Genomic DNA, 26,893 nt, shown 5'->3' with positions numbered 1-26,893 from the left:
CCTGAGCAACTGCAGCAACCCTAGATCTAAAGAGTGTGTTCAATCCATGTGGTGACTTTTTCTTGTCAGGCAGTGTAGAACAGTGCCTCGAAACATTACCACCACCAGGCATAGGTCTCACTCACAAACACATGTTTCCTTTATAGAAGAAGAAAAAAGCCAAAGATAAAGCTTGTCCCAGTGTCCATGTTGAGGATGTGGTGGAGAAGGAGGCGGTGGCTCTGGGACAGGAGCCAGCGGCGACAACGACGCGGAAACGGAAGAAGAAATCCCCAAAAACCGTCATGGAAACTGTGACTGAACCCAAGGTGAGGAACATTACATTACAGCAGCTAAAGGCCTGTTTCCTGCCTCTTTCACTCCATGTCATCAACAGTGTAATGCCATGGGACGGAAAATATTAGTACATCTTCAAAACAGATCATTGAACACATGCGAACAGCGGTACTGGCACAGTTTAAATACGCTGTTCCTAATGGGCTAACAGTGGTTTGTTTGTGTTCATTCATTCAGACAGGAGTGTAATAGGGCCATAACTCACACTACACTGATTATGCAAAGCTCAGAGTGACGAGGTTTCATTTAGCTCTGTGCCGGAGCTCTTCACGAGACGGTGGTCACGACCGAAAAGTTTATTACATGATCAGTCAAAAGCTGGGAGGTAGTTGATGGAGCAGGTTTTATACACCAGGGAGGAGGACTTTTCAAATCTTGTCAAGCTTGTAAAGTGCTTAGTGCAGTTTGTTGGTTTCTAATGCTTTATCTTGTGACAAATGGGATGGTCGGCTTGTCTTTTGTTTGTGATTCTGACGCTTTTCATTCTCACAACAGCTGTCAGGTTTGCGAACATAGTGATGTGTGACCAGAGGAAAACTTCCAGACTATCATTTAGACAATGATCCGGCTCTCGATGCCTCATACGTTTTACAACCCCTAAAATGATGCACCACAACGTTTATATTCATCAATTATTTATCTGAGATGGAGGAGGTTCTGCAGGGCTGCTGACAGAATAAAGGGTGAGATGACGACATTGAGTGTAGCCAAATTTGAAAGCATGCAAGTATTTTAGCGACTAATTAGTGATGGGTAGAGTGGCAAAAATATTTACCCATTTATACTTTAAAATACATTTACTTAAAGCTATTCTGCACAACATTTGATAATTTATTTTCATTACAAATGTTTTTAGCTTTGAAAATGATCTAAAACAGGGAAGAAACAAATGTGTGTTAACTGCTCACACTTGACCGTAACTTTACTGGGAGCGGGACGTCCCTGGCTCGTTTCCATGGAGATGTGACTAAAGGCAGCCAAATTTGTCATTTCTCATCAGCCAAATCCATTGATTACCCACTGCAAAAAAAAGGATTTTCTGTGCCTAGCTGGTACAGGGGTCTCCAAGTTATTCCTAAAGTCAACAAAAAGACTCATGGTGAGGCGTCTTTCCAATATTACGGCCCTCGCCTCTGGAACGACCTGAGGAGGAGCTCAGGGCTGCAGAGAACGTTCAAGTTTTAAAGAGCAGCTCAAGACCCACATTTTTAGCTTAGCTTTAACTGACTAATCTATTTATTTAGTCCTAAAATATAAAATATATATATGGGAGGGTGTGCCAGACGTATTGTTTTAAATGTTGTAATCTGTAAAGCACTTTGTGATACCTTTCGGTATGAAAAGCGCTTTATAAATGAAATTTGATTGATTGATTTATGAGCATGTTTTGTACTTGCAACAGTAGAATCCAAAATGTTACGCAGTGTGCCTTTAAGTTGAACTAAAAAGCAGTGACAGGTATTTACTCAAGTCAGTACTAGAAATAATCCAAGTCACAAAGGGCTTGGTAAAAAACAACACGTGAGTCTATGTTTTAGTAATTATGTGATAGGACAGACAAGACATAAGATAACTTGATAAAAATAATTAAAGGCCACATCCTTAAGATAGAATACTGAAACGTGTTAAAAGCTTAATTAACTTCTATTTATTATTTTTATTCCATCTGTTCTGACTGTTTGGCTGGGAAGCTGCAAATGAATTGCTCCTCGGGGAGAAATAAAGTCTTCTGAATCTGATTCCTTTCTATAGAAATGTACAACTATGCATTTTCAGGAAAAAAATGAAAGTGAGTGAATGTGTGAATGTGAATATGTCTGAAGGTATGAGTTGCTAAGAGTTACTTCAGAATACTATTACTCAAGTAGAAGAAGCAGAAAGTACTCCTGTGTGGGAAAACTACTCCAAGAAGCAACCTACTTCAAAAAATAAATGGTTTGTTTATTGTTTATTTGGTTGGGACAGTGCATGTTCGGACTCATGCATGTAAACACACCATGTCGGATTGTAGCCATGTTCTGATTTCCCTCCGTTGTCCCCCTCTCGCACTCTCAAACACACTCTCATTCACCCTGACCTATTGTACATGTTTTCATTAGGCCCAAAGCGCTTTACACCAAGGAACCAGTCACCCACACTCTCATTCATACACCAATGTACGCAGACACTGGAGGCAAGGTGGGGGAAGTGTCTTGCCCAAGGACAACACTGACAGTGGGCACCTTCAGGAGCTGGGATTTGAACCCCTGACCTTCCGATCAAGAGACGACCCGCTCTACCAACTGCACCACTGCCTCTGCTCATTACTATCATTGTGCAAATCTGACTATAGGCCTACTATTACTCAATCAGTCTTAATCTTAATCAGTGCGCCCTTGTATGACTTGCGCGTGCCAAGGTGTGACAGGACAGTTCGCAGATATGGCAGCCTCCAGTAGCCTCTGCAGTCCAAGCATCTGCATTACAGACCGGATCGATGCAATATTACAGTAATTCATGAGAGCAGCCCATCTGTTTCCCTGCGCCTGTAACGCTGCGCTCAGCAGAATCAGCCCTGTAGCGACAACATCCCGGAGGCGCAAACTACAAGACCCCGTACGACTCATGAGTGAATGATTACGCGTTTTCTAATGTAAATCGTTTCAAGAAATGGTCTCAAATAGTATCGCGATAGCTGACACGACTCCAATTAGCCGCAAAACCGTCCTGAGATCAGTTTCCACTTGCGCAGCGACCCGCGCATAGTCTCTCCCCCCCCCCCCCCCCCCCACACACACACACCTACTCTCTCCATCCTCCTGATCCTGAGGCGAGCTGCAGAGAGCGGTCCTCCCCGGGAACATGCGGGCTGCAGCGGGCTGAGGGAGCGCTCCGTCCGGCCACATTTCTCCACAGAGTCTGTACAAGGACGCAGGCGCGGGACTTTTGCTGCAGACTGGAGAAAGACGCCGGATCTCAACACTCGAACGACGGAATCACGCTGCGCTGTTGCGACAATAACTCCAGAGGTTTTTTTTTTTTTTTCCTCGCTGATTTGTTTACCTGGCGCGCGGAGCATCATGGATATTTTGAGCGTGAGTAAAAAAACAACAACAGAAATGTGGAGATTTGTCGCATCAAAGCTAAAAATAGGCGCGAGGAGCCTGTCTGTGGGGCGTGGGTGTGATGTGATTCTTTGAGGCGTCTTTGGAGGGGGGTTACAGCAGGTGGACGCGGTCAGGTGTTGGGACGGTCGGGTCTCAGGTGTGGTCATGCAGCAGAGCAAGGGCACGAGCACATGTGTGTGTGTTGGGGCGTCAGGTTTATCCCTGTATCTGAGCTTCTGTGATTTAAGATCAGAGGTGGATAGAGTAGCGCTGTCCTAAACCAGCCTGGACTGTCATCTGAATGAGTCATAATCCAACTTTTATGTAACTTTAGAGTGAGATTTCTAACGTGTCTTCAGTTTATGATGGAAATGATCAACAGATTAGTTTAGACATGTCCTATTTGGCAGCTGAAGGTGATGGTCCTGGTCCTTGTCAGTCACATTGACCACATACTGCCTTTCATTTTAGCTAAAGTCAGTGTATTGTGAAAGTACCCACTAGATCAGTGGCTCCCGACCTTTTTTGTCCCATGTACCCCTTGAGGCTCCAATTTACACTCAATTTATCCTGTCTAAGTTTTAACAAGGTAAGATAAGCCTTTATTGATCTCACAATGGAGAAATTCACTTCAGAAACACTCAGGGTTTGCAGGATAGACAGGAAATGTGCAAACAACTACATAGTAAATAGAAGTATCTTATACATATGCAATGACTACCAAAAAGGCCGCCGTCTTTCCATACTGAGATATGTTCTTACCCGAGCTTAGACGAGTTGATGCGTACCTGTCTGGTTTTTGTGTGTGTGCTCAGTCACGCAAAAAGACCAAAGATGTTGTTAGCGTTTGGCCCCTACCCCCATCTACTCACGTTCTTTGTTTAAAGAAATAGGCCACTGTTTTTACATACTGGTATTATTACGCCTTACAACATAGTTCCTCTCTTTATCCGCTTAGAAAATCCACATTGTTTAATTTTGTGTAGCTATACTTTATCGTGTAACACTTCACTTAACCATATTTAAATAGGGAAAACGTGGAAGAGCTTGGTAGCTTCTATCTTCACCTCATTTGGAGCTATAGAGGAGAGGAGGAGAGGTTAATGCTAACGCCGTCTGTGCTGTGTTTACGTGACTGAGGGCACGGGTGAAGACCAGACAGGTACAAATGAACTCGTCTAAGCTCAGGTAAGAACACATCTCAGTATGGAAAAAAGGTGGCCTATTCCTTTAATCTGAGGACATTCCAAGTACCCCCTACCAAGTGCTCAAGTACCCCCAGGGGTCCTTGTACCTTGTTGGCTATTTTATATAGAACATTTAACAAAGAAAATAATCTATTCTTTCAGTGACAAAGTGGAAATGAAGTAGAAGAAGGCAAAAGTGTATCATTTTCTATACTGAGAGCCACATCAGCAATAAACCAGATAAATAGACTCTTTAGATTTGACAGATTCGAGATTCAGTCAATTAAACATCAGCTGTAACATTTGTGTCTCGCCCCGTCAGTCCATTTGTACAACTCACGCCTAACTCTGTGTCTAACTCTTTGGAGCGCGCTCAATAACGCTCCTCGCTGTTGCCTGGAAACTTTAGACTCTTTCACTCACATTTGGACTCGAGCCACAAGAACAAGGGACACTCTGAATGGACAGAAGCATGTGGAAATAAACTACTTGTTTCCACATTTGGACTTCAGCAGTCCAGTCACAGGGGCCCATAAGCACAAACAGACTGTGCTAGTGTATCAACATTTGGGCCAAAACATGAAAACAGAAATGTGTTCACATCAGAGGCAGATAATCCGATATGCTGTCATTGATTTCAAATTTGAAGTACCTTTAGTGGAAGTTGTATTGTGTTTGTTAGGGAAGTGGGGTCCCAAACAGCAGTAGCCTATATAACAATGCAGTAGTACTTCTGCTATTGGAAAAAAGAAGTATTATCCTAACAAAATTGTATCAGTATCATCAGGCATTCGTGACTGTAATTTCCTTATTATGTATGTGTTAACCACAGTTATAGTTATAATGGCAAAACAACACGCAATGATCATCGTAGTCAAGCAGTAGTTTTGCAAACCATAAGAAAAGTGCAATAAGTTTTACATGTGTAACTTTATTTCGTTTCTTGTTGATGATAGCCTACTTTTGGTTCCAATGAAGAATTTTGGCACAAACTTGTAAATGATAAATTGCCTAATCATCTATAGTTGTCAGAGGTGGGTAACGTTACGCACAAGTAAGCAGTAGTGACCAAAACAATTAAGTAAAAGTAAAAAAAAGCACTTGGAGAAAATGTTACTTGAGTACTGTGAGCACTGTGAGTACTGTGAGTACCGGTTAACTGTTTGAGTATAAAAGTCTGATTTATTTTCAATGACGCCATAAATTGTGTGAAACAAAACTAAACAAAACTAAAATCATACGAATCTAACTAATCAAACTAAACTAAAATCCTTTGGAAATTGTGATTACAAAGAAAATTCCCAGAAAATGGCCGAAAATGAAGTACAAGGTGCATGAGACAAACTTCATCTATTTATTCATCCAGGGAGTATCCATCGTAGAAAAGGTTAAATCATCGACTGGACTGGGTTTAGGTAAAGTTGAGGATGTTTTGCTTCTAGTCATTCTACACATTAGGACACGGCTGGAATAGCCTGGCTAACGCCAGACTAAAATCACAAGTGATATTTAGTCTGGGGACCACCAATTCATTTTCTCGTAGGAGAGGTGTGGTTTACGTGGCGCTACGAATGTCTATCATGCGTCTGCACGTAGCACAGCCAATCGTATCATCGTATCCGATTACGTATGACGTACCCGCTGTAAACTTTCGAGCTAAACTATTTAGAACACGGCCTAAAGCTCGATCGAAAATACCATCGTGTCTGCTGCTGTCATGTTTGATCCGTAAATAAACTTTTTTTTTTTTTTTATCCGTAAATAAACTACAAGCTTCCGTATATCGTCCCTCGTCGTTCTGTGATTGGTTCCCAAATCCACGCGAAATTTCGGCCATGGTCCCCAGGCTTCAGTGCAGTTCGAAATGATTCGAGGGCACACAGCAGCATGGCGTTAGCCAGGTTATGGCTGGAACATGTAGGGGGAGGAAAATAGAGAATTTTACAATGTTTAAACCCCGTATAGTCCCTATAAGTAAGAGCATGGATGCTTCATTATAATTTTGCTCAAGTAGAAGTAAAAAGTACCATATGGTCAAACTACTATATGAAGTACAATTTCTTCAAAACGTTACTCAAGTACATGTTGAGTAAATGTAACTGAGTACTACCCACCTCTGATAGTTGCCTCTTACTGTACATAATGTGTATCTGCAGGCTCTGTAGTGAAGCCTATATACCTAAAGTGCTTATTATAGAGTTAAGGTCTTGTGGTCGTCTTGGTCAGGAGCCGTTCAAAGCCTTCCCTCTCTGTTGCCTCTCATGTGTTGTATACATGATCATGCTGAAAACCTCCCTGGGTCCTGGGGTCTCTCTCTCTGCTATGTTCAGGGCTATTTTAAAAGCTAATGAATATTTTACATGTCGCAAGTGCTAATGTTTGGAGCATCCGCAGGAGCACATTCTCACAGATTCATCTTACTCACTTTCTTGACTCTACTTTAGGTTACTGCACCCCGTCGAGATCAGATAAAATGTTGAAAGTCACGCAGCTGGTGGCCGTGGGTTGTGTGTTGTCGTGTGCGGCGCAGAGAGGATGAGACGAGACGGTTTCATCTGGATCAAAGCGAGAGAGGGAGAGTTTGTGACTCAGCAGAAACAGCAGCTCTGCGTCCTGACGTTGTGCTGTCTGGAACGTAACCATCCTCACACGCTTTATAGCAGTGAGTCAGCACATCAAGACAAATAGTATATTACAGGCATTGTAGTGTTTCAGAGTTGTCCCATGCACTACACTTAAACATACACTGTTAGGGGGTCATTAATCAAGTCAGGTGCTAAATAGCGAGTTTAAGCTGGAAAAATAGCTTATTGTTCTTTGTGTTGCACCCAATTTACCATTTGAAATGTCTTGTATTATAGTAATAGGACCCCAAATCTGATAAGTGAGAGGATGCTGCGTGACTCAAACGTGCAAATGACTCTGCAGCTGATCCACTTTAGCACTTGCTACTCATTATGTACATGAGCAAATGCTTGATAAATGCCCCCCTTTAAAGAGACTAGATGCAAGTTGATCATTTTATGCTCACTACTGCCACCTCAGCTTCTATATTAAGCTCGTGCATGGGCACTTGGGACCCGAAGTAACACCTTTTTGGGTGACAGTGCAGGATTTTAGAGGCAGTTGTGGTGAACATGTCTGAGCTCATTCTACACATTAGGACATTGTTGGAACATGTAAGGGGAGGAACATACTTAGTTTTTACATTTTTAAACTTTGTATAGTACCTTTAATGTAAAGTACAGCCAACTTTCAGTAAACTAAGATTGTGTTTATGCCTGGATTAATAGATAGCCTAAATAGAATATAGATTGAAATAGTTATGGCATCACCTAAGCTAGTTTTCTTATGAGCCTTATGTGTCAAATGGCCATATAAATGTTATTTCTCTATACTTTCGCATAGATGTTGACCCACCAATGCCGAGTGTGGGGGATTTTTATTGGCCAATGCTGATATATTCCAAATGTCTATAATCCTGTGTTTTGTGCCTCTAAGCTGTGAAATGTGTCAGTGTTGAGCTGTGACAGCAGGGGGCGCTGCATGAGGGGCAAAGGGGTGATTTTTTCAGGATATTCCTGTTTAGTAGGTACTTTCCCGAGGGAGATAATTAGAAAGACACAAGATTCCAATACTAAAAGTCTCTATATCTCTTATAGTTATGAAGTTAAAAAGAAAAGTCTGCAATGTGAAATATATTAAATATGATCTGAGGTGTACAAACCTTTCGGTGTTGGAAGGGCTCATTTTAAAGCTCTGACTGAGCTCGGTTCCGGAGATGTTGGACTTTATTAGTATTAGATCGACCGATAGCTGGTGTTGTAAAATACTGAAATGCCGACCTCGACTTTCGCATCCATCCAATTTAACTTTATGACTGACGCAACTAACAGGCAAAAACTAGGAAAGACAAAACAAAACACAACATATAACAATGGAAACAACAGAAAAACACAATTACTCAATCCGAATCATCCAATTTTCAATGAGTTGCTAAATATAAAGAATTGTCTCCATTAAGATCATTAACCTCTTAATTAACCAAGCACATTTTCTCCAGTTCGGCTTTACCCAAATTTAAAAGCTTCTTGAACAAATCGTCCAAACAGAGACGAACAAATACAACAAAAAAGAGACAAAAAACGGCAACAATAGAGCGACTAAAGCACAATAAACTAGCGACAAAAACACGATTAAAAAGTGATAAAAAAGCTAAAAAGGAGCCACAAAGAAAGCCACAAAAGAGCAACAAAAACGTGCCGGAAAAGAAACAATAACACAATTAAAAGCAACAAAAACACAACCAAAAGTGATAAAAAATGAGACGGAAACACGGCAAAAAAGCAAAACGACACAAACATGACACACAAAAAAAACAAGGAAAGCATGACGAAAATGCTTCAAATGAGGCTGTAAACTCCAGTCGAGAAGCTTTTAGATTTGGGTAAAGCTGAACTGGATAAAATGCACTGTGTTAAGGCGGGGGTAATAACAGATTTTCCCGCTTTCATATTTGTGTTGTTTTTTTCCCCAGGCCATGGATGAGCTGAAACAGTCCAGCCGGAGGAGGCCTTTAGTCCGGGCGTCTTCAGAGGAGAGCACCTCTGAGCTGTGCTCCATCAGCTCCCTGCCCTCGTCCCGCGGAGACACTCTGCCCTGGAACCTGCAGAAACACCATCGCATCAAACGCTCCAAGTCTGCCTCGGGGGACGTCCTGGACCCGGCCGAGAGAGCAGTCATTCGCATCGCAGGTAAGAGCGGTGATGAGGGGATTCACGAGAGCAGATACACTTAATCTACAAATCAGTTTTTCCTTCAACTGGTCATTTAAGTGTTGCTTCTGTGAATGAATATAACACAGTGTTTTGTTACACGGCAGTAAGTCCTTAGCTCCTCTCAAAAAAGTCTGCATGAAACGGAACGGTTTAGTAAAGTATTGCGATAATATTGTTATTGCAGTATTAGTAATAGTAGATGGGTCGTTGTCCTGGTGAGAAAATGTGTCTGCAGTGAGTAAAAACAATTCTCCACAACAAATCCAGACCGTAGTTTTTTCTCATGTCGTACAGCCCTAGATTTACAGTGTGTTTTATTTTTAAGGCGAGACACGGCAGGTGAAAATGAGATTTTTTTCTATAATTTAACAAAGACGAAACTTACCCTCGTTGCTTATTTTATGACATGTTGACGAGGCGGAGATATGTCAGAAGTAGCTACAACATCGCTTTGCAAAGTTGTATTTCCCTCGCGCTTTCATTCAAATATTTTATATCCGTGTGTCCTGCGAGGGGTCGAGGAGATGACACTATAATCCAAATATGGTTATTTCCTTTCTGGGAGAAACTCGTACGAGAGACTGGAGAAATGTACTCGCGAGTGAACACACATTAAAAAACGTCAGAGACGCTTTTCTCAAAATGAGGTTTTCGTTCCACTCATGCAACGACCTCACCTGTTCAGTAACTCCTACAGACTCCAAACTGTGCGGTCTTAGACTTAACAATATTTTGAAGGTTTTCAATGACTAATTCTTTGCCTGACTTATGGAGCTTTGAACTAAAGAAAAGTGAAAGTGAAATTAGATTTATTTTTTTACGGATTTTTTTTAACTTATGATAAGCTTATTAAAAAAACTAAACAAGATATCCAAAATCCCCTCTGAAATAATCTTAGGAACTAATATATAAACAAAATAATACAATACCATTATTAAGATTAAGAGATTTAGGCGAAAATGTCATATTTTTATATGAAAACCATAAAATTACAGGAAACTTGCCAGTAATCAGTAATCTACAGCAGAAGTTTCAAGTTGATATCTCTACTTTTACTTTTTTTCCCTATTTCCTTAAAACAGAACTAAGTAACTTGATTACCTTAATAAATCCTTTTTGTCGTCCCTCTGGGGGTAATACAAGTGTTGATGGGATGATTGGGGTCTTTCATCTCACCCTGGTGTCTCTGGCGAGAAAACCACAATTGCAACTTCGCTGCCTCCGGGTCAGTGCAACCAATTCACACTAATGGAATCACGAAGAACAAGCTAACGGGCAAAGCTAACTGTGGGCTAGCGCCACTTAAACAGTATTTATAGCCAAGTTTAAGTGAAAAAAAAAAAGTGTAATTGGATGAACAATATCCCTCTCTCCCTTTGTCTTTTCTGTCAGGCTAGTATTTACTCTCACGGACAATTAATGAGTAAAAAACCACAACATGCTACGACACCTGCAATGGCACTTATGGCCTCTAGGGGCATGAGTTACTTAGTAAAGAAAAAGCTTCACGCATGTCTATGCATTTTTTGGCATCTCATGTAACACAGTTTTTATCTAAAGGAACTGTTGAAGCCAGTGGAATATTGCTCAGCCAATACTCATTTTCCAAACCTGCTAAATGGACAAACTCCTCACTCATTGACTTGCATTTTGTCCCTTCTTCCCGGACCGTAATGCCTCTAATATTGATTATTTAGGGCGCGGTCCTGCGGTGGCCTGATGTTTTGCTGTATTTGCAAATAACAGATCATGCAAACGGCGGCAAAAACCGTGTCTGTGTCTGTGGACAGTAAGGGGTATTGTATTACACCAAAGTGGGCTTGTCCCGACACAGTGCGGGCGACACGAGTGAGTGGAAATGCCGTATGAAATACAGCCTGTGCTCTGGGCTGTTGTAACAAAGGAAACTGGAGTTGGACGGCTGCCCTTAGTCCATTTATTGCAAAATCGAGGGCTGCATCTAATGATAGGAGCAATTGGTTTCGAGTTGTAGACAGATCCCAGAAGATGGTTCAGGATAAACACGATTGACAGGACTGAGTCCTGATTACTTTAACATGTGACTTTATTGATTTGGCAAAGCGACTCATTACAGTTTATCGACTTAACCTCTTAACCCCCACCTGAACCGAGCACATTGTCTCCAGTTTGGCTTTACCCAAATCTAAAAGCTGCTTGAAATAAGTGTCAAATATAGCAACAAAAGTGAGATGAAAAAGCGATTAAAGTGCAACAAAAAGGCAATGAAAAAGTGACGAAAAGGGACAAAAATGTAACAAAACAGTGAAAAAAATGTGACAAAAAAGTGATGAAAAACGATGAAAAAGAGACAAAAATGTGGGACGAAAAGCACCAACAAAAAGCCAAAAAAGAGCAACAGAATAGGTACGAAAACAAGGATGAAAGTGCAACAAAAAGGCAATGAAGTGGCAAAAATGTGACGAAAAACGCTTAAAAACTGACGAAAAATGGACAAAAAAGGGACAAAAAAACGATGAAAAAATTATGAAAAAGTGACAAAAATGTGGGACGAACAACAAAGAGCCAAAAAAAGAGCAACAGAAAAGGGTTGAAAAAGTGACAAAAACAAGGATGAAAATGCATCAAAATAGGTGACAAAAAGTTGAGGAAAAAGTGACAAAAATGTGACGAAAAAATGTCAGTGCCTTAGCTTTCAAATGAGGTGTTACACTGGCCTGTAGGCTGTGATTATTTATGATTACTTATGGATTTGGGTAAAGCTGACCTGGAGAAAGTGCACACGGTTAAGGCGGGGGCTAAGAGGTTAAAGACGCCGCCCTACAGTATCTGTGATGGGGGAAATGAAACCACTGGAGACATGCAATACATGGGCATAACTGTATTACATCCCAGTGTCACTAAGCGTTGCCTTAAGGACCCATTATTTGATATGTGACTGTTGTCGTGGCCGTGTCCTCACTGATCCTGGAACAAACTAAACTGCCTTGTGAGTGAGTGAGCTGGCGATGGAAACTCGTTCACTCTCCAAGAAACATGGGAACAAAGGGCGCCGTAAGTCCCTGAGCTGTTTGGACACAGATCAATGCAAAGAGATCATGTTGTGCATATTTAAATAGGCTGCAGATCACAGACAGTATACGTCCCTTTGCATTTCAACATCTGCTTTGCTTGGAATTTGTGTCATGACCCGCACTTACCTTTGCAGAAGGCAGGGTCTGTCCCAACGACGGAGCCAAAAGGAGGACAAATGTGCCAAATGACAGATAAATATGATAAAACATGATGATGAAATACTCAGAAAGATGGATTTATTTTTACATTGCTCTCATTTTGCCAATTTTAATTTAAATTCCATGAGAACAGCTTGACTTTCCACTTATTAAAGGGGCTAGATGCAACTTTTTGAGTGACAGTGCAGGATTTTAGAGGCAGTTGTGGCTCATTCTACACATTAGGACATGGCTGGAACATGTACAGGGAGGAAAATACTTCATTTGAACATTTTTTAACTCTGTATAGTCCCTTTAAGTTTCCTTTCTTTGTCATTTTACAGGTGGATATTTACCCAGAGTAGTTTGCAAAGGGGCAGGATAGTTTCACCTCTTAACCTCTTAAAAGTGCAACACCTCATTTGAAAGCTAAGACCTACAAAACTGATCTGAAGTTGCCGTGTTGTCACAACCTTTTTTGACATTTCCTTTCATTGCATTTTTGTTGCTTTTTCGTCACTTTTCTGTTGCTCTTTTGGGGCTTTTTTGTTGGATATTTGTCTCATTTTTTGCCACTTTTTCATTGCGTTAGTCACTTTTCTGTTGCTCTTTTGATGCGTTTTTGTCACTTTGTCGTCACGTTTTCATCGCTCTTTTGTTGTGTTTTCATCCTCTTTCTCGGCTCATTTTTGTTGCTATTGGACACTATTGGATAAGAGGTTAAGAACCATTAATCGATGCAGCAGTTCCCAGGTTGGACACTAGAGGACAGTGTGTTAAGCCAAAAAATATTTCTGAATGAGACCACTCCTCAGTCTTCATTGTTCATTGACTATTGACTCCATTGACTCAAGCACTTACATTAATCAGAACCACAATGAGGAACATTGTGTGAGTAAAATGTAACCAGATCCACTAAATTCCCCTTTTCTTTCTATTGTCTTTTGGACTTTTGGGGCAGGATTTGACAACCATGACCTGCTCGACTTCTCTTTGTCGCTGTTTTAATCTCTTTTGGCCCAAGTGTTGTAATTACAGTGATGGATCGTTGTGGGACGAGTTCTCCCACACTGTTTGTCTTTTATATCCGCCACAAAAGCAAAACCTTATGCAAGTCTGCCTCCTCAGTGAAAACGTAAATGAAGCCAGTCAATGAAGAGTGAGCTGGACACATGTCCCTCGTCGAGTTTAGTTTGTTGCTTTTTTTTTTTTTTAGCTCAGACATAAATTAGCGGAGGCCGGTGGAGCAGTGGACTGTGGTGATATGTGGGAGGAGAGTTGGGCAATGAAACAACAGACGAGAGCCAGACTGAACTGGACTGACATAAGACAACACTGGACAGGGCTTTTATTCACAAACTAGGAAGTATAACGCAAAATGAATAGCTCTAACTAAGCCATTATGATTGTTCAATTATCCATTATTTTTTGGCTATTTTTACATGTTTTCTGAAGACCAAGTGTTGCAATTTCCTACAGATTCTTTTCAGTGGACAAAGTAACACATCCAGAAGCATTAAAGGAGGGTATTATGCAAAATCAACTTTCTACATCTTTTTGCTTTTTTACAATGTTGTTTTCTCATCAATAACATACTTTGAGTTGTGTTTCACGGTGTCCACTCCCAAAAGGCTCTTTCCTTTTCCCAAACAGCTCCTCCTGAGGTCTTACAGATCCAGGAAATACTTTCCTCACCTCTCGATCTCCTCCTAAGTTTAATCCTTTTATCGAGAAGTCGAAACACTCGCCATATCTTCAATAGAACCGCACGAATAGGGCTGGGTCCCATTAAATGATACCTGTGTGGTATGGAAAAAAAAGTTTAGGTACTACCGGTATTGAAAAAATTAAAGCATCAAAAGCAGGTACCAAAAAAAAATCTTTAGATCCAGTTTTGATGCTATTGTTCCAGGGACGGCATTAAAGGATTAAAGGAAGTGATTGTAATTGTTTCAATTCAAATAAATGTGGGCTTTTTTATATTTTATTCATCAATTTTGCCCTATTTTCTTTTTTTGTTGCCCCCACTTTACTAATGCATTTGCCCCCAGTGTTCCTCGTTTTCCCAATTTTTTCCCCTGCTCATTATTTATTACTAATGTTGTTACAAATTTTCCCATTTCCCCTCATTTCCACCCAATTTATTCCCAATTTTTATCCTATTTTTTTCCCAAATTTCTTTTCCCACCATTTTTTTTTTCCTTTATTGCCTCAACTTCTCCCCATTTTCCCGCACGTTTCTTGAAATTGGAGACGCATTATTGTTATATTTTTGTATTGGTCTCGAAAAAGTATTGTTCATGTATCAGTATCGAAAACCACGTATTGCTAAAGTACCGGTATTGAAAAAAATGAACGGTACACAGACCTACACACGAGCGGCACGGGCTTTTCCCCTTTTTATTAAAACAGCTGAGCAGCGAAGGACAGCAAGAGGAGGGGTGGTGTGGGAGGAGCTTACAGTAAGATTGCTTGAAAATCAGGAAGTGAAGCTACTGGATATTTTGTTTTAGTTGTTTTACATCAATATTTCTAACCAGCAAAGTGTAAGATAGAGATAAAGATGTATTTGAGATACCTGCAAAAAGCATAAAACCCCTTCTAAACAAACAAAACCTGACTGATGAGCCATTTAGTCTGACCCAATGGTTGAGAAACGCTACACACTTTAACTGAGCGATGGTGAGGCTTTGTGTTTTTGTCACATTTCAGTTGTGACAAACATAATTACAGGCTCCAGTGATGATTTTATAGGAACCCACAGCCCTCTGGAGCCCGGCGCGAGTTTGGAAATCTTTGGTTGAGAAACACAAGTTGGAATCTCTGGTGTTAAATACTTTGTTTAGTTTTTTTTATTGTTGTTGTTGAGTATTTATAAGTGTGAATGGTGCAATAACAATATGCGTTCAGCAGATTGTGATTGTGAGTGTGTGTATTTAGGCTAAAGGGAAACAGTCAAAGGATGAGCGTCTTTTTCATGTAATCCTCTGCATTTATCTCTATCGAGGAGCACAGCAATTTCACTGACATCTTTATGAAGTTCTTTAATGTTGTTTCTGGAGCCACTCATTCTTTCTGTTCAAAATGTCTCAAATAAGTCACATGTTTGTTTCATGGACAATGCGGTTCTCTGACTGAGAGGGTCGGTCAGCAGCGACAACATTACAGGAATACTAAAAACAATTGATCTTGTAGCATCAAAGAGGCTTCTGTGATGGAAAGTAAAGCCGCTGGGTCACTAGAGGTCGACAGATATGGGTTTTTCTAAGGCCGATGCCAATTTTTGAGGATTTTGATTGGGCGACACCGATATGGATGATATTTTTGGCAAATTTTGAAGAAAATGTCTTGTCTATTATCCTGTGTTTGAAGCTTCTAAACTGTAAAATGTGTTGAACTGTGACAGCAGGGGCGCTGTATGAGGGGCATGGGGGGATTTATTCAGGACATTCCTGTTTAGTATAGGTTCTTCTGAAGGAGCTTGCTTGAAAGACAAAAATCATCAGATTCCAAAAAAACGTTTATGTCGTTAAAGTGCATACAGTGTGACATCAGTTGCATTATTATTTTATTTCAGTGAAGCAGCAATTTTTATGAGGAAATGTTGGTCAGAAAAAATATTTTTATTTGAATTTTTATACAGCTGACAGGAAGTGACATAGATAAAGGTAAAGTTCCAGAGCAGTTTGACTCATTTCCCATTGACTTCACATGGTTGGCACGGCAACAGTTTAAAACTGTTTGCCTTCATCTATGTCACTTCCTGTCAGTGTCCAATAAGGAAGTGAAACCATAACAAATCTAAAGAAAGCTGGGTACAAATCTTCAATATAATTGTTTTTAGCAAAAAGTGTCTCTAATGTGTCATATGCACTTTAAAGGGACTATACGGAGTCTAAAAATGCTAAAATTATGTATTTTCCTACCCTACATGTCCCAGCCATGTCCTAATGTATAGAATGAGCCCAGACCTGTTCACCACAACTGCCTCTAAAATCCTGCAATGTCACTCAAAAAGGTGTTAATTCGGATCCGAAGTGTCGTCATGCACGAGCTTAATATAGAAGCTGCAGTTACACATTTGACCCGAGGTGGCAGTAATGTGTATAAAATGGCACACTTGCATCTAGCCCCTTTAAGTCTCTTATGGTTCTGAATTATAAGCAAAAGACTGCAACATAAAATTTGTAAAATATGATCTGATACAAATTTGTGACCGATTTTGTGAGGCCTATGAAGTTGTGGGAGGAAAATACCCAAACAGGTCAAATATGCACTAATAAAAAGCCTTCTTTACATAAAAAGTTCCATCATTCACCTTTAAAGTTTGAATCGTACATTGACTAACAACTAACCAGGCCTTATTATGAGGGAGAACCTCATACTAATCCAGAATCATGTGCCCGTCCCGGTCGACTCTGACATATTTGGGCAGTGAGTCAATGGGAGTCAAGCTTCACTGTAGCCTGAGATTTCCTCTTGGCTCCTCATCACACTATTTACTCCACTATACCATTCCTGATCGCCTTCCATTTTACAATCTGATCATGACTTCTAACCCATATGAGCCAACCCACAGCCCACAGTGAGAGGAAACATCTTTTGACTCGAAAGAAGGACATTTTCAGGAAGATTTCTCGTCCTTTTCCATGTTTTTTTTTTTTTGCCTGAAGATGTAACTCTATAATTTAAAACTCCTCCTCGTTTTATGGTCCAAACACAGCCACTGTTTTTCCTGGCTTCCTCTCTCTCCATTGTCGCTCCTCGGCCGCTGCGGCGTGTTTTTCTGAATGAAAGTTTATTTACTTTGGTCCCGGCGCTGACTGTGAACAAAAGCTTTACTGTGCGTTAAGTGTGGTTTTTCCCGTTGCCGCGGTGATTGGATTGGGAATATGTGGCACCGCAATAGGCTTTTGCAACGGCTGAAACAAATCCATATCAATAGTCTGTTTCTATAGTCTGTTAACTGAGCACATTCTCCTCAGTTTGGCTTTACCCAAATCTAAAAGCATTTTGAAAAAAGTGTCAAAATAGCGACAAAAAAAATGAGGCAAAAACGAGGATGAAAACACAACTAAAAGAACAAGAGAAACGTGACAAACAAAGCGCTGAATAAGTGACAAAAATGTGACGAAAATGCAACAAAAAAGTCAAGAAAGAGCAATAGAAATGTGATGGAAAAAATGACAAAAAATGACAATAAAGCGCTAAAAATGTGATGAGGATGAAAATGCAACAGAAGTGCGACAAAAACGTGACTAAAAAAGCAGTGAAAAATTGACAATAAAGTGACAAAAATGCAACAAAAAAGCAAAGAAAGAGCAACAGAAAAGTGACGAAAAAGCCACAAAAGTTATACAAAAATAAGGATGAAAATGCAACAAAAGAACGATAGAAACTTGACAAAAAAGTGACAAAAAAAGTGACAATAAAGTGACAAAAAAGCACTGAAAAAGAAAAAACAAACAAACAAAAAAGCCACAAAAGAGCAACAAAAATGAGGATGAAAATGCAACAAAAGCGCATCAAAAACGTGACAAAAAAGGCGATGAAAAAGTGACAAAAATGCTACAGAAAAAGTTTCTTTAAAAAAGTGACGACAACACGAGGAAAGTGATCCGTTAAGATGAGTTTTGTAGATTTGGGTATAGCTGAACTGGAGAAAATGCACTTGGTTTAGGTGGGTGTTCCACAGCTCTTTCTTCTTTGTATGTTGTTTTACAAATGTGCCATAACAATCAATCCCATTCTCTATATTGTTATCTGCTAATATCCTATTTTTATATTACATTATACTTGTAATTATTACTTCTTATGTAATAAATATGCTGCCATTTCTACTAATTATTCAGTTCTTTCATTTTATCCTGATTAGAGTGGTGTGGCTGATGGAAGATTACACTTTTGTAGTAGAAATGTCAGTCAGTAATGCCTTTGATCATTGAGCTCTTCTAGTGACTTTGACATTATTTACCATCTCAGTAGCTGAGGTTTCTTAGTTATTTCCTGCTCCTCTGTTTTGGTTGTTTTGATCATATCATATTGACTGCTAGCACATGTAGATCAGATTTCTTTTCACTTCTTAAATCCTTTGCTTGTGAAGTAAGAGTTGTTTTGCTGAGGAGGAGGAGGTGTGGTTGTCTTGCATTAAAACTTAACTGTGTGACATCATACAGTTTTGGGAATATGACGTCAGCTGCCCCATTTAAATGTCCCGAGGCTGTGTTTTAAAAAAAGGGGGAATCCAAGTCTTGACGCTGCTGCTTCTGCCCCAGTTTCCCAAATAACCTCATGTGTTTTTTTTTTTTTGCTTTGAGTGTCTACCATCTACTACCCACTGTCCCGGGGTGGAGTTTTGAGATGGGTGCTGTTGGGTTTCGCCTCTGTGCCTTTAAGGGGGAGGGTCCCGGCATGTGTTGGGGTATTTCTCAAGCGCACGAGGGGAGTGGTACGGGACAGGACAGGACTCAAATATACTGCTTTACATGGGAATAGTGGGACTCAGAACGTGGGCACCGGCTCGTACAGGGCAGCAGCAGCAGCAGAAGCTTTTGCAGGAGTGCAGCTACAGGGGCGTTGTTATCAGAGAAGTCTGCAGATAAAGTTGTTAAAAATAAATTTGCAACATTATGAGTCAGCCCGTCTCCATGCCCCTGCTGGACCCGGGACATAGGCTTCAAGAGGAGCAGGACTATGTGCAGGCCTACGAGAACGTCCGGGAGAGATATAAAGGTAGGGCATGCTGATGTGGTCACTGACAGGTGTTTGAATGGGAGGGGGCGGGTTGTGAAAAGCATGGGCCAGTGAGTGTTGTCAATTGCTTCCTTATTGGTTTAGAAAAAGGTTGTTTCTAGGTTTTGCAAGTTTTATTTAATTGTATTTTGCATTTCTGTCAACTTGAAAGTTCTCCTCACTGCCATGTATAATTAACACTGTAATGCCATGTCTATATTTGGGTTTGACTTTTGTGTTGATAATGCAATGATGGATTGTCTAGTCAGGAAGTGCAGCCACAATCCATGGCTACTGGACGCATTTCTCGCACATGTGACAGTTTTGAATGAGAGGTGGGCGTGTTCCTGCGAACATGGTTTCACGTCAGAGTTACACAGCTTTTGAATTCTTCTTCTTGTCCTTTTTCTTCTTCTTCTTCTCCTCATCCTTTTTCTTCTTCTTCTCCTTGTCCTTTTTCTTCTTCTCCTCGTCCATTTTCTTCTTCTTCTCCTTGTCCTTTTTCTTCCTCTCGTCCCTCTTTCTCCTTCTTCTTCATCTTCTTCTTCTCATCCTTTTTCTTCTTCTCATCCTTTTTCTTCTTCTTCCTCTCGTCCTTCTTCTTCTTCTTCTTCTTCTTCTTCTTCTTCTTCTTCTTCTTCTTCTTCTTCTTCTTCTTCTCCTCCTCCACAATATATCACATATCATTCATGCTACCATGCCTCAAACAAAAGTTAAGAGCAAAGTTGCAAATTTAGTTAATTTAGTTCAGTTTTTCCCTTGTTTTTGTCCTGATTTAGTATTTTTGTTCACATATTATATGACACCAATTGGTGAAAAAACACTTTAATGGAACATATACCACGCTGAAAGGTTTTATTAATACATAATATCCTTATTGTAACAGGGAAAACACATATAACATAATAAAAAACATATTCCCCCTTTTTCCCCCTCTCTGACCTGAATTTAGCCTCATTCATGCACGTGTGAAAACCTTTTCTCTGTGCACCTGTTGAGCAGTGGGAAAAATCAAGCTTATTATGTTTTTGTTGCAGGAAAAATGTCTTTTTGTGAACGGGAGTTTGAAGGGGAGGTTGTTGTGGAGCAGAAACGGTTTCCATATTGATCTGTTTTTATTCCCTCATCATTTCCCCGAGTCACTTTGATGCAGCTAAGGTTAAGCTGAATAAGAAATTGTCTAGTCAGAGTAAGGTCATAGTAAGGTCAGAACTGCTGCAGTGATGGGATTACCTCATCACGTCGTCACTTGTCGTTGATTAATCTCTTATCATTGTTTGAAGGTTTCACATCAAACAACCGCAGTCATCATTCTTATGCAGTGGCTCTTTTTCACATTAAGAACCACCTTAGAAACGACCTGGGCCTCTGAGTGCCACCACAGCTAAACCCTGTCCCGAAAAGGACACTGGTGCTTCTTAACAATCATTGACTTGTTTATGTCTGACTCTGCTGCTCTGATTGATTTGCCGCCAACATCAGTTCACAGTTTGACACGTGAAGCTTGACCGGCCTTTGAGCCGCAGCCAGTTTGTTTATTTGATCTTCAATCACAATCCGACCGATGCCACAGCCCGGTTTACTCAACACACAAACTAACTTTCTGTCCAGTCTCGCCACATTGCGGTTTTGTGAATGGAGCAGCTGGTTACAGTCACATCTGGAGGGGGCACAAACAGCTGGACTCGCTCTGCCCACTTATCAGTATCACAGTCAAAGAGGCAGTGTTCGGACTCCTCTTTAGGTTTCGCAACATATAGGGTCCGATCTTATGTTTCTAAGGGTTTAGACTAGACCTTCGCGGTTAAGAGGTGCGCTCTGCGTAATCTTCCTCTCCATACTGCAGTACGTGGGTTGAACGGGGGCTGTACTTGGGCTGGACCGACACCCATGGCCAATGATGATGTTATGCACAAAAGTGGTCCCCCCTCAAGCTCTTTCCTCATACACACCAATGTTCTCCACAGAGCGAGGGTGGTGTTTGACGGGGGATGTGAGGGGTGCACGTGCTGGTGTTTTGATCACGTTTCTGCGGTGTGTAGAGCCCCACGTGGCACTCCTCAAGACCAGAGCCAGCGGTGTGTTCTCTCTCTCTCGGGACACGGCCAATGTTTAAAGCAGTACTAAGTGACGTGTTTACCTTAATAAATCCTTTTCGTAGTCCCTGTGGGGGTAATACCAATGGCCGCTGGCTGCCCTGCTTTTTGACCACAAACGTGGGGCCGCCATTGCTCCGCCGTTGCTGTAGTACCTCCATATCGCCGCTAGGCCCCCATTGAAAAGCATTGGACTTTAGACACGTTAAAAACTACTTTAAAGCCTGGTTTCAATTGTTTCAACACTAGACTAGGCTAGATATTCCTCCTGAGATAACGCTGGGTTAATCACAATATATGAAACCAGGCTGGTTTTCGTAATATGAATTTTTGAAATCTCGTACTTAATGAGGGTCGGACTGTTAGCATTGGAGCAGCGCGAGCTACACGTCACGCAAGGGCCGAGTCTACGGTGAAAATCCCGCCCGTATGTCCTTTTTAGGAACATGCTTCGTCAGAGCTGGGGAGGGGGAGTCTGTAAACGCCATCAATTCCCCCACGGCCGTGGTCATTCTGGTAAACGGGGAGGAGTGAGCATAAGACTACATTTTTTCTACAGTCTATGGGTAATACAAGTGTTTATGGGATTATTGGAGGGTCTTTCATCTCCCCCGGTGTCTCTGGCCAGAAAACCATGTTTGCAACTTGACTGCCACCGGACCGAAGCCACCAATACACACTAATGGAATCACGAAGAAGAAGCTAACAGGCTAACGGGCAAAGCTAGCTGCGGGCTAACGTCACTTTAAACAGTATTTACAGCCAAGTTTGAGTGAAAAAAAAAATTTCCATTGTATAATTGGATGTACAATATCCCTCTCCCCCCACTCTCCAAGACAATAAGTTAAACAATCGTAACTTCCTACGACACCTGCAGTTGCGCTTGTGGCCTCTAGGGGCAAGAGTTACTTAGTACTGCTTTAACTCACAGTGAAATAAAGTTTGCAGTTTGTTCTAAGAGTGCACGTGCGATGTTAGTGTACAGATGAGGAGAGAAAAGGTGTCACAGTCACACCTCAGTCGACCCATTCTTTCTAAGCCACGCCCCCCGCGCCCTGGCCACGCAAGCACTGGTGCGCTGTTTGCTCGCAAGATGTCACATTCTTTGCTAACGCTGTTGTTGCACCAGGCGGAAGATCGGGCCCATAGTGTACATTATAGGATGGTGGTAGTAGCATTGTGTATGTCTATTTTATGGAGAGTTGGAAGGGTACGGTCATTTTACATGGATCAAATTTACTAATAAGCACTTGTAACATATTATGCAGGCTGATACACTACTTTCCACTGTTTGCAGAGAGTATCTACCAAAGCCAGCATGAGTTTTAGGTCACTCACTATGCTGTAATGCACCACAATTCCTCCTCTTCCTTTTGATTGTAACCTTGCACCCCCAAAAAGCTTCTCTTTGGGAGCTGCTTTGTTATAGCCTGGCCAAGGACCTGGCTCACAGCAAATCATTGTCTCCAATAATTGTGTTATTGCTCCAATAACAGAAGACTCTTTCTAACCATTATAACTTCTGTAATTCAGAGTTCAATGGTTCGCCTATTGATTTGGCAGAATATGGCACAGTTTCTCAGTTTTCTGTGTGATATTTATTTGGGTTTTTCATGTCTTTGTATTTGGGTAAACTGCCTCCATCGTTAGTTTCACATGACCATGTGTTTCTCTGATTGGTTCAATTCACACATCAATCATACCGATCAAAACTCGTGGCGACAATGCTACACATTTTTGTAAAGAATAGGAAAACTGTGTGGTCTGGCTGGTCAGGATAGCAGGATCCAATCCAATCCAACTTTATTTCTATAGCACATTTCATAAACAAGAGTGCTGCACAAGAAAACAAAAACAATAAGAATAAAACAATTAAAAACATTAAAACAATAAAACAATAAAAAAATAAAAAATAAAAAAAATTCTAAATTTCAAAACTTTAAAATTTTAAAATTCTAAAATTCCAAAATAGATAAAACCACACAAATAAGAGACACAAAGGACCACACAACTCACATGGTGTTAAAAGCCAGAGAATAAAAGTGGGTTTTAAGACGGGATTTAAAACACTCCACGGTGGGGGCCGTTCGGACGTGAAGGGGCAGAGCGTTCCACAGCTTAGGGCCGACAACGGAGAACGCTCTGTCCCCTCTAGTCTTACAGCTCGTCCTAGGCACCACAAGCTGGAGCTGGCCTTCGGATCTCAGAGCGCGCAACGGTGTGTAAATGTGGATGAGGTCCTTGATGTACTGAGGGGCCAGACCATTCAAAGCTTTAAAAACAAACAATAAAATCTTAAAATCAATCCTAAAATTAACAGGAAGCCAGTGCAACGACGCAAGAATGGGGGAGATGTGCTCATACTTTTTGGTAACTCTGGTTTTATTTCACAGCTTTGACAAACTCACTCCCTCACAAAAAGGTGTAATACTATATATATCATCTGGGCTCATCTACTGACCCTCAGTCGCCTCATGTGTGATCGGTGCAGCCATTGTTTGTCAAAATACACTCAAATTGATACTTGATTTCGATCCTGTTACTCCCACTGTGACTCTGTGCTCCGTCTCTGCCATCATCACACTTCCTGTTCAGTTTTCATACTTGTGACTCAGCTGTCAGTGCAAAAAGATGGTATCCTCCCGATGTGAGTGCATTTGTGAACAGAAATTAAAAGCTTTTTTCTTTAGCAAGTGCAGGATTATTATAAGATATTTTTTAATCTTCAGTGTTATATTTTTCCCAGCTTGTGCTGCAGCTGTTGCCCGCATCGCACTGGCAGTAAAGAAACTCGATCTTTTGTGGATTTTACCGTGGATTAGGGGCTAGTCTTCTTCACAGGAAACATGAATAAGGTTTAATTAGCGAGTGCGTGTGTGTAAACAGCAGGTTATTTCGGTCCGACCTGAGTTAGTTACTGGAGCAGGTGACGGAGCGTTTCCTCTGGGGCTGATGAAGTGTGGTTAAATTCAGACCGAGTTATAAAAGTGACTGGACACATCTATTACAGTAAAAACATGCAGCAGGCTTTAAATACTGCTGACACATACCGAGGGAGTGTCTGGGGTTATGTCAGGTCACGGGTTCTTCATTCCTTCAATTCAATTCAACTTTACCTAACAATACCAGTGCTTTAATGATACTTGGTTTTTCGATACCGATGCCTGAACGAAGCTGTGTCCAATGCCTACGCTTAAATATTTGTCATCTAGAATCAGCAAACAGAACAATAAAGTTTAGAAGATCTGCACATTTACAATATCCGGTTCATCTCCAATGTTAAGAAATGTGCAACAAATGGGGAATAATTTGGACAAAAATGGAGGAAAATTGCGAGAAATTTGGGCAAAAAAATTAGCAAAAACATTTTGGGGAAATTGGGGCTAAACTGGGGGAAAAAATTTGGAGAAAATATTAGTGATAAAATATTGGTGAAAATAAGGGAAAAATTGGGGGGGAAATTCGTCAAAAAAAATGGGGAGAAGAAATCATTTGGCAAAAAATGGGGGAAATTGTGGCAAAAATAAGAAACAAATTTAGTAAGAAAAATTGGGTAAAAAAAAAAGTGGGACAAAAATAAGGAAAATTGTGGGGAAATCTTTCGGAAAAATGGGGCAAATATTTAGAAAAAAATATTTATTTGAACTGATACAACCAAGTCCTTCCTTTAAAGGGGCTAGATGCAACTTAGCCATTTTATACTCACTACTGCCACCTCAGGTCATATGTGTAGCTGCAGCTTCTATATTAAGCTCGTGCATGACGGCACTTCGGACCCGAAGGAACAACTTTTTGAGTGACAGTGCAGGATTTTAGAGGCAGTTGTGGTGAACAGGTCTGGCTTCATTCCACACCTTAGGACATTGTTGAAACAATTAGGGGGAGGAAAATACTTACTTTTAACATTTTTAAACTCTGTATAGTCCCTTTAATGCTGTCCCTGGACCAACAGCATCCAAACTATGTTTTTTTTTTTGTAAGGTACCTGCTGTCAATACCGGTATCGTTTAAAGGAACAGGCCACCCTTTTTCCATACTGAGATATGTTCTTACCTGAGCTTAGACGAGTTGATGTTCACCTGTCTGGTCTTTGTGCTGTCAAGCAAAACGACCAAATATGCTGTTAGCATTTGGCCTCTCCCAATGTATTCCTGTAGCAAAGACCAGACAGGTACACGTCCACTCGTCTAAGCTCAGGTAAGAACATATCTTAGTATGGAAAAACGGTGGCCTGTTCCTTTAAGGTTCCCAGCCCTCGTCCCCTCAAGTCAGACTGATAACGAGTCACACTTCATTTTATATTTGTGAGGGACTTCCGTCTACAGTCTACAAGTGAATCTTTCTATTGTGAGATGAATAAAGTCTTTCTTATCTTATCTTATCTTATCTTATCTTATCTTATCTTATCTTATCTTATCTTATCTTATCTTTCACATGAAGCTACGGCCTGTAAAGTGGTCACTCTGGAGTTGCCACCTGCAGCTTTCTTACTTACTATTAGATTAATTTGTTAGATACGATTCCATTTGGTTATTATTTCTGATTATCTTTGGAGACATTAAGTGTAAATCTTGCCTCGTCTCCGCTGCCTTCACATCCACTGTGCACCAGGTGTGAACCAGGCAAAGGCTTGAACAATGCAGTCCATTTAACGTCCACTGGGTGTCATTCAAAACAAGGGTTTAGAGAGAAATTCCTCGCTTAAAAAACTCACATCACATTGGGTGGTTTGAATTTTGGAAATAATTTTGCTGCTCATCTTTTTCTTTAATGCAAACCAATTTTGTTTTACATGTACTATCATACATTGGCTAAAACAATATGAATAATAGAGAAAAGAGGAACAACTGTATTAAAATGCAAACACTTTATGAGATCTGCCTTAGACCTTCTTCACTGTTAAAACTGCACATGCATCGGCTGCTTATTGACTGTTAGCAAATCCTTGTGTTTGTTTAATGGACTGAACAATCCCGTCCTGTCATATAGATTTATCTTCGCATCTGCGCACTCCCTCTTTTTAAACACGCCAAAACAAACTTCACTTCGCAGGTTCATCGTTGAGGTTCAGAGAAAGCGCTGCTCGCTCCTGTCACGCCTTAGATCAGGTTCATGCAACTCGACCTCATCCTCAAAAATAGACTCTGAGCAGTATTTACATTCACTCTGTGTGTGAACTAAAGCCTACAAAAGTACTAAGTCCAATGTGGTGCTGTTTCTCTAAATGTCATTATTAATTAGTTGGTTGATTGCGAAAATCTTAGAATTGTCTTATAATTGCTCTGGCAGGCCCTGGATTCTTACAAGGATCAGCTGAAGGATGGAAGAAAGGGTATTTTTCTGTGCAGTCATTCCTACTATTTGGTAGGACTGGATTCTTTAAAGAGACTAGATGTAAGTTGGTCATTTTATACTCACTACTGCCACCTCAGGTCATACGCGTAACTGCAGGTTCAATATCAAGCTCGTGCATGACGGCACTTTGGA

The 26,893-nt window shown here is 40.8% G+C and overlaps 1 protein-coding gene across 10 annotated transcripts in view; it reads left to right on the top strand.

Moving 5' to 3' along the window:
- Nucleotides 1-269: 269 nt before the first annotated feature.
- pleca (plectin a) overlaps nucleotides 270-26,893 on the top strand; it is a 155,130-nt gene continuing 128,506 nt past the window's right edge. For 7 of the 10 annotated variants that reach the window (XM_079570837.1, XM_079570836.1, XM_079570834.1 and 4 more), the window contains exons 1-2: nucleotides 270-308; nucleotides 9,147-9,363. In XM_079570837.1, the coding sequence (XP_079426963.1) occupies nucleotides 285-308; nucleotides 9,147-9,363 (241 nt within the window). In that variant the 5' untranslated portion in view covers nucleotides 270-284. Of the gene's footprint in view, nucleotides 309-3,120; nucleotides 3,411-9,146; nucleotides 9,364-19,162; nucleotides 19,311-26,893 lie in introns of those variants that run through there. The other 3 variants (XM_079570826.1, XM_079570824.1, XM_079570831.1) reach the window with 2 other exon arrangements.

This window comes from Gobius niger, assembly GCF_951799975.1.
Source record: "Gobius niger genome assembly, chromosome: 14".
Classification (NCBI taxonomy): domain Eukaryota; kingdom Metazoa; phylum Chordata; class Actinopteri; order Gobiiformes; family Gobiidae; genus Gobius; species Gobius niger.
This window is presented reverse-complemented; position numbering and strand designations above follow the sequence as displayed.